Here is an 11,670-nt window from a genome sequence, read left to right as displayed (position 1 = left end):
CTTACCCCAAACAAAGGGCACCCCCCTAGCCCCACACATTTTTTTTTTCAAAACTGCAACAAAACTAGCAAACAACACACGGGACAAATACAGTTAAAAGAATAAACAGTAGATGTAGTCAATGTCTCGTTTGTCGTAAAAATTGTCAGCTAATGGAACGCATTGAATCCCATTCACCTCAGATCTCAAATAATAATATTGTGGTAATATAGTAAGAAGGGAAACAACCTCGAAAGGAGGGCAATATTACATCTAATCATAGGTTGTAGGCCCTATACTATTGCTGTGCTATTGCTTAGGATCTTGGTATTTATTGTCTGGATAGTTTATCTAAATCATCTTCAATTATTAAGATGGTTTTGCACAGAACAATCATAATGTAGGCCTTAACAATATGTGAAGTATTAGGTAGAAAGCCTTGGTCATAGGGCAAGTTGGGGCTCGAAAAAACTAAAATCGCCCAGAGTTTAGGCCAATGTAGGCAACTCTTCTGAAAGCTGTGAAGAAAGAAAAGTTTGAATTAGCAACGGCATGAGAGTATTATTTTCCTTGATTCAAACCACGCAATTTGTTATAACAATTACATTACATATGTCATTAAAACATTTTATTTTTTGTTTTGGGATGTTTCATAAATAGTACTAGTTTTTTAATTGCCAAGAGTCCCATTACATTATAACTGCTAATAACTACAAGTAGAATCACCACCATCGTTCATTGGGAGGTCACATTTTGGGATTACTGAAAGCGAAAAGCTTACGAAATGGTAATGTTTCATCATTCATCGTTTGATTTCTGTTTTAAACGTTACCAATCCCATCACTGTTTATTTCTAGCTCATTTAAGTCAATAAATTCTGCGTAGCTGAATGGATAGATGCTAAAATCATTTCGAACTAAAAGTGTCTTGATCCAGAGATCTAGAGAATCTACCCTCCTAGATTCTAGACGTCTAGCTAGGAGGAAGGTCTGACCGAGTCGCAGTTGTCCGTCTGTCGGTTTTATTTTAGATTCTAATTTTAAAAAATAAATTAGAATCTAGATATATAGATGTAGATTTTTAGATCTCTAGATCTAGTCATTAGGGCCTATTCTAGGTCTAGAATCTAGATCTAGATCTAGATATATTATTAGTTAGATCTAGAGCTAGATTAGATCTTGTTTAAAAGTAAAAGAACGGCTGGATTGTTTTGATGGACGAAGTGACTATCCGGACTCGAGTCCGAATTGAAAAAATTTTATTATTCGGACTCTGATTCTTGTCCAGCATGACATCACTTCCGACTTCCGACTTCCTGTGACTCATGACTCCGGCTTCCTGTCCTGCCTCACTCGTGACTTGCCTCAGGCTGGGTAGAGACCGGAATCAGTTCGGGCAAAATGGCGTTTGGTGCAGGAGCCGAGTTTTTATCTTATAAGAAATTTGAGGCCGGCCTGAAAAGTTATAGCGCTTCTAATGAATGTTTATTTGTCAAGAGGTCATCAGAAGCAATAAAAGATGGCTCGTTAGCGTGGGTTGGATGGGCGGCAATAATTTGTAATGAATTGTGCGCTGGTCTATGGAATCAAAAGTTGCCGTATGCTCAGCTCTACACAGCAACACAACTTTTTTTTGGTAACCAAGCGAGATGACACAGGCTTGTGTATTTGAACGAATCGGTCTTTTTTTTTTTTACACAGCTCATAATATGCAGGTGCTAGGTGGTCTGCTAATCTTCAAATTTACCTTTTTTCTACAACAAAGAAAGTTAAGTGGGAAACATGGGGGGGTGGGCATCGGATCGGCAGAAAAGGTGTGGGGGAAACTAAAAAATGGCGGAAAATTGGAAGCACTGAACGTTAGATCTAAAGAACGAAGACACTTCCTTTTTTCCGGACCCGAGTCCGAATAACATTTTTTCATATTTGGACTCGTTTCTTCAGACTGGAGTCCGAATATGAAAAAATGTTATTCGGACTCTAGTCCGAATAAAGACGGCCTTTGGTGAACCCACGGTGTTTGCACGTCGTATTACAAATGAATGCGCTTTACTCTAGTCTAGGCACTACTATAGCCAAACAACGACAACGGACTTGGATCTTACAGATATACTATAAACAGTCATGGGTCAACCGCTACGCGAACTAGACTACTTAGAATCTAGGGTAGATCTCTAGAATATCTAGAATTTAGTTCCCAGCAATCATAGCAATGCAAGGCTGAGTGAGTCACTGAGTGAAGGCTGCGACTGCGAGATTGCCTTTTCAATTGAATTATAAAGTGAAGTGAATAATTGTATTTTTTCGGGTTCTGACAATTCCGTATTTTTACTTCAGAACAGCTGATGTCCCCAACAAGGTCTTGATAGATTTTATAAATTCTTTCGGACTCACGAAACCTCTATTTATATATATGCCTAGATTACATGAACATGATGCCTTTGTCATGAGGAGACTGAATTTGGTTCAAAATCAAGGCATAAAAGCTTGAGTTTAGCAGTTTATTCTAGCCCTTTTTTTACTTTTATTTGAATTGTTGTAAATATCTCAGTGATACTGATTTATTGTAGCCTAACTGTATTCTCAAATCTCAGAACTTCTAGGACATTTCTAGTGTTTCAAAAAGTGCTATCATCAGCTGAAGTCAGCTGCTATACTAGGAAAGGAATCGTTGTCAATAGACAGTTTTTATACTCAGAATTGAGCAAGAATGTCTGTTGGTCCTGCGGTGAGTATGGTATAAACTGCAGCACTTTCTTTTAGAGATTCTTCTTTAATATGGCGGATTTCACGGTGAGGACCCACAGGTTTCCCACTTTCCCATCTCTTTTTCGGATTTTGAACTTTTTTCCAAGGGTTATTATAATGTATTTATTTATGTCATTGGAAAGGTTTTTTAAAGAGAAATTTTGAAATGTGAGTTAGAGAGACACCAAAGGCTTGTGTGCAAAAAAGTTTTTGATAAAATGTAACCTTACCTTGGTGCAAACAACACAATACATGAATGTCCCCGAGTTTGATACACATAATAATCCATTTTATCCAATTCGTTTGCCACAAAAATTATTGTGTACACAATAAATTAAAATAATATGTATAAGAAATAAAATAAACAATAGAAAAAGGAAATTTAATCCAAAAAAAAAAAAGAATTCAGTTGAAAAAATGTCTCTCAACGTCAGAAAAGCCTATACTATAAGACCGCAAAATCATCATTAGCACCGATCTGGTCGACTCAAAGCATTCATCGACATCAAACAAGACAATCACTGTAAATCACAATAGTACGTGCTATTTTGGTCCCTCACGTCATTTGTTTTCTTCCTACATGTGCTACACATTGTGTTGCTGTCTTTGAATCAAGCAATAGTAAAAATGATAGATGACAAATAAATGCGTTTAACTGGGTTGGATTTGTAATGGATTCCGAAGTTAGTGTGCTTCGGACGTTAGAGGCTTAGTACAGAAAAAACTTGGAAAACAAGACAAAACATCCACCTCATCCAAAAAGACACTAAAGAATTAAAGAATGGCGCCAAACGGAATTAGTTTTAGCCTCAGCTTTGCGAAATGTCCTTGTGATATTCTGTAAAAAGCTCGTAGAAATGCTGAGTTCAACTGTCTGATGTCGGAGACTCAACGGGAGGGGTGCGTCACAAACAACTCTCAAATCTACTAACATAATTTCTTCAATTTTCGCAAATTACGGAATACCGATGTAGAAATGAGTATCGCGTAGTCTGAGCATAAAAACTTACATTCATTTCGCTTTTGGAAGCAAATTTTGCACTTCATGTCAGGTCAAAATGTCGGACTTAATCGCGCGATTTTCTATCTCCATTCCGCTCTGTCCCCTGCCGTTTGAAACCGATGCTAGATTTCTTTTTTTCTCTTATCACATTAGTAAACCAGATTTCTTGCATGTTCTAGCCATTTTGTTGGAAAATCTATTCCCTTTAGAACAAAAATTGTCAGACTCGCGAACATCGTGAAATGTTTTAAGTCAAAATCCTTACGTCCGTGACACTACACAAAATATCAAACAAAATAAACAAAGTACAAAGTCAACACTTGTTTTTTATTCTCGTGTTTGTGGACTCATAAACAAACAATAAAACAAGACAAATTGAACCCCAAACAGTACAACAGGAGAATTTTATTGAAAAATAAAGTCCGTATTTCACTCCCTTACCGTGAAATCTGTCATATATATATATATATATATATATATATATATATATATATATATATATATATATATATATATATATATATATATATATATATATGCCTGTATTTGATACCATATCTGATCGAAATTACAAAAATTCATTATGTTAACTTTCAGAAATGTCAGAGTATAAAAACAGCATTTAAAAAAAATACTGATATTAGAGGTAGATAATGGCCACCTGAATAACACCTGTTCAAGCGGCATCTTTTCATTCCCCCTCACCACCCTACCCCACCCTACGTTATATTTACATTATAATATAATAATGATGACTGTGTAAGACGTTCACCTGTCTCAGGTGGCGAAATTTTTTTAGACATTGGGTGGCCATCTAAGACAATTTCGTCTGTATTGTCTGCAGTGTTCCTACTGTTCAATCGATAGTATGCATTGTATCGCTCTGTTTGTAGAATTATTGTTGTAAATATTGTGGATTATCTTACCAGAAAGTATTATCTGTTATAAACATACTCAGACAGTTCAACTGTGGTTCTCGCAGAAATGAAGATAACATGAAAAAGTGGTAAATCAGTGAGGTTACCGTTTTTGCTCTCTTTGTTGTTGTCTCTGACATTGATTTTATTTCATTTGTTCAGGCAAAGTACTTGGTGCAGATTATTGTTGCTGGAGCACAGGTGACAGCTCGTGCCTTTACCAGGGCAGTGAAACAGGAATATACTGCTAGTCAGCAGGCAGCGAAGAATGCGGGAGGCGGTCGTCACGGAGCAAGGAAAGCGCAAGCTGATACAGTGTCTGGAATGTCTCTTCAGGTAGTCAGAAAAAATTTGAGTTTTTACCCCGTGGACTTTAGCTTAAAGTATATGTCTGCTGTTGACAATATTTACTCTTCTGCTCACCAAACATACACCTTAGAGAATGGTAGTGTTAACAGTTGACACACAGTTGCTCAGGTGCACAGATCCTTTTAGGAAAGGGGGGGGGGGGGTTCAATTAATGATTAAGACCATTGTTTAGTGGAGTGCTCGGTCCACCAGAAAAGACGGCGGGAAAGATCCTGGAGGCAAGATGTTTATAAGCATGTTAAGAAACACGAAAGACTTATTTACGCTGGTTGACTTTACAAGTAGGCCCTACCTGTCTCACTGGCTGCTTTGGAGGTCACTGTAGTACTTAGTGTTGGTTATTAATTCTTTATTTTCTGCAGTTCTTTTGAGTGCCTGATCATCTTTGAGACAACCAGCATGCTGATACAAGAAGTACAGCTTTGATCTTTGTGTGGAAATTAATGTTAGTCGGAGCTGTTTGATGAGTGAAAGCTCAGGTCCAATCTCTTCAAAGATTTTTAGGAAAATGTCCTCCAAATCGAAGGACGAGAATTCTCAGAACATTATAAAGCTCTCAATATTGGTGAAGATTACAAAAGGGTTTTGGATGTGACCCAGTGGAAATGGTTGTCTTAGAGAATTTTGCTAATAGTAGTATTAAATGATCTTTTTTTTTTTTTTCGGAAGGTCAGGGTAAAATGTTATGGTAAGTCCCCGTGACGATTCACAAGAAATAGTTTTTCAAGTTGGAACTCTATCTGAAAAATCATGTAATTCTGCTGTCTAGAGTTTGTTGAGACTTCATGACAGGATGTGCTGGATGCCTCTGATTCTGTTCATGGCTATCTCTTTCTAACAACACTCTGTACATTGTTTAGCTGTACATATTTTTATGTTGAATACTCAAATGTCTGTTCTTGTTTGTCTTCCACTCCAACAAGCTGTTCAAAATAATGCGAAAGTAGAGATTCATTAAAGTTTAACATGATTTTTTATTTTGTCTCTTCCAGGAAGCAAAACAAGTACTGAATATATCAGACATTACGGAACATGAATCCCTTTTGAAGAACTATGAACACCTTTTCGAAGTGAATGACAAGTCAAAGGGAGGGTCCTTGTATCTGCAATCCAAGGTTTGTTATTATATTTTGTTTGATAATTACTCACTCTTTCATCGCAAGTCATTTGATGAGAATATTCCTTTCCTTCTGACAGAATTATACTGAACTACAATGTAAGCAACTGTGGTTTGCATTTCTAGAGAGTATTCAGTTGGGGTTGTTTGAAAGGTTTTCATGAATAATGAATGATTTTGTCTATTTGGAAATTGATGTTGAGATAGAGGCCCCACTGCTTCAACAACATTTGAAGGGGACATGCCATACTGGACTAGTATTTGGTCTCATTGCCTTAGTTTTGGTGGGTTAAAAAAATTTTTTAAAGTCTTACCCGCACAAAGCAATACTGGCTGGAAACGGAAATCTTTTTGAAAGCAGAAATTAAGCTATCATGTACGAATTTCAAGCTGCATTGAGAGAGATAGATAAAGTTGGACAGTTGGGAAACTTTTTTACATGAATTACGCCCCCTATGCCACGCCTACATGCATGTTCAGTTCATAGTTTAACACACTTGAACCAATTCTTTAGTATATTCACGGGACGCCTGGTGGCCGGAATCCCATGTTTTTATGGGATGCGCTTGATCGATCGATATCTCCTGTGATTTTCTGTTACGTGCTATGGAAAGTGGCAAGCCAACAGTTGACCCATTTGTTTCGTTAATTGATGAAATTATGTGTGACACTTTTGTAGCTGTAACAGACTAAGTCCGCCACCCATGCATTGTGATTAATGATTTTATTACTAATTTGGCGCAAAAAAAAAGACATTGCAATTTCAAAATATTGATAAAGTAAAAACTATTTGGACAAATCAGATGGAGTTTTCTTTTTCTGTAAGAGCATTTCTTTATTCCCTTTGTTGCATTAAAAAAATTATAGCTTTCATGGTCTTTTTGTGGTTACCAATTCGATATACCCCAAAACTGTCAGGCTGCAATGATTGTTCGGTGAATAATAACTCAGGCTCAAGTGAGTGAAATATTTAGCAGATTTGGGTTCTGGCATTGATTTTTAAAATCCTACTTTGGCTTATCTAGCATCTGCGTTTCTCCCGGCCGCGACCTGCAAATCGCAGCCGCGATTTTTAGCATTTTTTGGTCTGCGAATCGCGGCCGCGATTTTTACATTAAAAAAACAAAACAAAAACAAAACCACTGCTGGGGAACAAAAGTATAAAAAAATGAAAAGATTTGATTTATTTTATACTTGAAGAATATAAGTACATTACATGCTATTTCTATTGCTGTTTCTTTTTTATTTTTCCTTCTTTTTTGTGTTTTAATTTGTTGTTGTGCTAATTTTTAAAAATTGTTATTGTTCTCATGTGTTGTTTTACAAAAAAAATTTTTTATATAGCATAATGTCGTTTAATTTGATGTTGATCCTACCTGATACATATATATATATATATAAATGTGTTATGTTAGAGCGTGTCTCCACCAAAACCACACGCTGACATGGTGTGTGATTTCATATTTACATGTAATATCTTGTAAGCCTACTTTTTCTTGAATTACACATGTTTAGGATTAAAACGGCCAATTTTCGGATAGATGGACACATGCACTTATTTGTTAATTTCTATTGTTGTGTATGTGCTGTTCTGATTTTGATTTGATTCTGTTGTGAAACCTTTATTTTTCACGTTTTTACACTCTGTGTGGCTACAAATGATATTCTGGATTCTGCACAAGAAATTGTGTGCCTTAGATTAAGTTACCTCTATCAACATATTGCTGAGAGATGAAAGCTGGAAAATTAATGGCCACTTTTATGGCAACTTTTGCCATTTTTGTGGCAACTTTTGGACAAAAAATGGCAACCGACGCAGATGCTAGGCTTATACTCGTACCGTGTCTGCTCTCTCTCTATCTCTCTCTCTCTCTCTCTCTCTCTCTTTCTCTCTCTCTCTCTCTCTCTCTCTCTCTCTCTCTCTCTCTCTCTCTCTCTCTCAATAATGGCTTCTTCTGTAAACAAAATGTTATAGTCATTTTAAATTTGATCTACCCTCATTTATGCCAATTTCTTTTCGCTATATGTGCAAACTCTCTTCGCTGTGTGCATTTTATGAATACAAATAGTTTTTTGAAAATTTAAATTGTGACCTGAAAATCTGGCTGCTGTGCACGTTTTTCACACGATTCTCTATGTGTGTATTGGCTATGTGTGTGCTAGATTGCATTTCTCTACCTCATGCTCAGAGAATCTTCAGCTAACTCCCTCCGTAGATCTGCTAGCTGCATTATTATTGTGCTAGAGTTGTAGGAGAAGTGACCAGGTCAACTGAATTATAAATTGCTAACGGACAACCAACCAAGCATTTTCCAGAAAGAAAGGTCATAAGCAATTTGATTGTAACATTGAAATATGTTTTCATATTTGACATGATTAGAGAACTATCAAAGAATCATGATAATTTCTTCTCCTTTGAATTTAATGAGCATCAAAGGTGCTGTGTGGGGCAACTTTCAAAATAAAATCATGTTCCTGTTTTTCCCCCAAAATTTTTTCACATTGTTTGATTTATCGTTTCTTTTTGCAGGTTGTTCGGGCGAAGGAGAGGATTGATATGGAACTGATGAATATGTACAAAACACAGCAAGAAAAGGCGCGGAAGCAAAATCCACCATCTTGACGAAAGTAGCGGGGGGAAAATATTGTCTTGTAAATATTGTTGTTTTAGATACTTTGTTCTTCACATTTGATGATGCTATGTGATTGGGAATATGGATTTTGATTTTTTGTCGGAAGAGTTTTGAAACTGCTCTGTCTATAAACCGGTAATGATAATGTTATGTTATATATGAACGCAAAATTGGTTTGTATATCAACAGCTTAAGGTAACATCCCGAGATAAGAAGTGAGGGAGATAAAGAGAGAGAGAGAGAAGAGTGTGTGTGGAAAGGGACATCTTTCAGTGCAGGATGAATTAAGTGGATGAGCGTCTCTCTGCTTTAATGATGCACTATTGTGATCTGTTACGATGTTCGCTGATGTGGGGAATAGCTATCGAGAGACTTTCTGGGGATTCCTTTTAACTGAGGTGCTCTTCCTGTGTGTTGTGCCCCTGTTTTCTTGTCTGACAATACGTTTTGTTGGCAAGTTATTAAATGTACTAAAATCAGAAAGCTAAATATTAAAGGAGAGAGAAAAACTGTTTCATTATTTTAACAATTGTAACCTGTATTAAATTTTTTTTTTCATTCTTTTTTTTTAACGTTTAGAATTTGAATTTTGACAAAATGTTCTTTGACTTTGACAACATGCAACAGCTACCACAGTTTAAGAAACCGCAATATAAAAAGGGATGTTAATTTTGGGCTTTCATTAATTTCATTCAGTAGTATCTGATTAACATGTAGGAATATCGTCAATGATACATCCAATCTGTGTTGAGTAGAAAATAAGGACAAAATTTTTGGAATGGTTAAAAATATTTGGACGAATAGAGTTTCTAACACTCTCTCATTTTCTATTTTCATATGAGACAGAAACGTTCTTTAAAAAGCTATGATTTATCTGGTGTTATTTTGGAATGCCTCCCATTAGAGTTATTTTTATGCCTAGCCTCTTTCTGGGGAAAAGTCAGTAGACTTACTTTTTCTGTGCCCTGAATCAATATTCTGGCTCTATTTCAGCAGTGTGATTGATGGACTGTTGGTATCAAAGTATTGAAATATCAAAATTTAACACTTTTTCTAACATTTGTCTTGTTACATTATGCAAATCATAATATGAAAGCTGCTACTTTAAAAGCTTACATCAGAGACCTGAGTATTTCTTAACTCCTTAGTGATGACTGATGTGTACACTTGTGCCCTGGAGGCCCTCCTTTCAGGACCAGTACAAGAAAGTTTGTTCAAAAGAATGCTTTTAAACAAACCTGTCAGACTTTCTTACCTGTCGTTCTTTCTCTATGAGGCATCTTCATTCTCCAAATATTTGCTGACCTAAAATTGTTCCAATGTCATTGATGGGTGCGCTTTTCCTTGGAAAGTATATTTGGCAGCATTGGTCTTAATCATGCTATCAGCCACTGGATGGATGGTCACTGGGGTGCAAATTACGAATAATGGAGAAAAGACAAGAAATGGAAGTACATATATATAGAGAGAGATAAGAAGGATTCTGTCACCGGTTGTTGAGTCTTCGATGTATTCTTGTCGGCTTTTCAATTTTTTATTTTTTGTTATCGTGCCAGACAGCATTTGCCTGATCCCATAATGTAACTTCTTTTCAGAAATGACCCTGAAAGAAAAAGCATACAAATGACCTGCCATGTAATGTGTTGTCGAGGATAGATAGAGACTGGGTTGAACAGATGTTTTAGTAATAATAGTTTAAAAGTGTTGGCCACTATGTATGTGGTTTTTTTCTTTTCAATTTTTTTTTTTTTTAAAGTGCAAAGGAAATTGACCACTTCAGAACAGAGATAATAAAGATTCCTCAGGATGTATATTGAAGATGAGAATAAAATGTTTGAATATCCAATTTTCTTATTTTGTGTTTGTGAGTGAAATTTTGTGGATATTATTGCAACCGTACCCCCACGAACCTTTAAAGACAAAAACTTTTTGCAACTCTTGCTGTTAATGATTGTACAAAATGTTTTAAGAGAGGTAACCCTGGTGCATATTGTACTTACAACTGCTTTATATAGGTAGTTATAGCCCTTGTTTACTTTTGCAGAAAAAAAAATTGAATTAAGATAAGTAATAAGACTTGGACAAAGTAGATTTTTTGCTGTTGTAGCGTGATTTTCAGGAAACTGAAGATCATACTTGATGACAAATGTCTTGCAGTGTTAGTCCGGTTAACCATCATGGATTTTGTGGTAGTGTTTTAAAAGAATTGATTTTTTGTGGTCTTAAAAAAATAATATATGTTAAAGTTTGAAGTATGAAAATTTATGATCAAACAGTTCTGTGTTCATAATTTATGAGATGTGAAACCTTTGTGCCAGGTTTTGCCAGTTCATAAAAAGGAACGCGGAAGTAGCATAGTATTCAAACATTTACACCGCCATCTGTCAATTGACTGGGTTGTACCATCCTTACTGAACTAATGTAGATAAACCCCAATATACTGCCATAGAATTGGCCACCAGAGCTGTACACTACACATGGCTCATGGCGCCCACTCAGTGGCTGCTTGACAATCTCTTTTTCACACACATCTCTGCAAGCCTAGCTTATTTCTAGCGCTTGTAGTTGTGAGTTGTAATCGATTTGCTCCTGGTTTGCGCTGATTATGAAAATGTCATTAATTTAAGGCTTTGGCCAATCAATATTTAGATAAAAATTTGAATTAAATTTTAAAGTTCAAAGCAACTGCGCCACCTCACCCTACCGGCAAAATATATTTGGCATCAACAGATATTAGCCAGTGAGGCTTTATTGTGTGAGGGCTCACGCTCAAGTCTACTAGACAGATCTAATGTGGCCCAAGGACTGACAAGTATCGGTTTAATTAATAAAACAGTACATTTACGTATTTTAAGACAACATAGTATAATAATATCCTAGTTTCTGATCTTAGCTTCTTTAAAGC

General features: G+C 36.1%; 1 protein-coding gene across 2 annotated transcripts; it reads left to right on the top strand.

Moving 5' to 3' along the window:
* The first annotated feature begins 678 nt into the window (after positions 1–678).
* On the top strand, positions 679–10,611 carry LOC101848584 (mitochondrial import inner membrane translocase subunit TIM16). 2 transcript variants are annotated; one of them, XM_005097274.2, is made up of 4 exons: positions 679–766; positions 4,809–4,982; positions 6,008–6,130; positions 8,663–10,611. In XM_005097274.2, the coding sequence occupies exons 1-4, from the start codon at positions 764–766 to the stop codon at positions 8,753–8,755; spliced, it is 393 nt and encodes a 130-aa protein (XP_005097331.1). In that variant the 5' UTR covers positions 679–763; the 3' UTR covers positions 8,756–10,611. The 2 variants fall into 2 exon arrangements, with proteins under 2 accessions (XP_005097331.1, XP_012937363.1); XM_013081909.2 differs by lacking the exon at positions 679–766 and adding an exon at positions 1,923–2,706.
* The last annotated feature ends 1,059 nt before the right edge of the window (positions 10,612–11,670 follow it).

Source organism: Aplysia californica, unplaced genomic scaffold (genome assembly GCF_000002075.1).
Source record: "Aplysia californica isolate F4 #8 unplaced genomic scaffold, AplCal3.0 scaffold00151, whole genome shotgun sequence".
Classification (NCBI taxonomy): domain Eukaryota; kingdom Metazoa; phylum Mollusca; class Gastropoda; order Aplysiida; family Aplysiidae; genus Aplysia; species Aplysia californica.
Note: the sequence above shows the minus strand (reverse complement) of the source record. Positions and strands in the feature narration are given on the sequence as shown.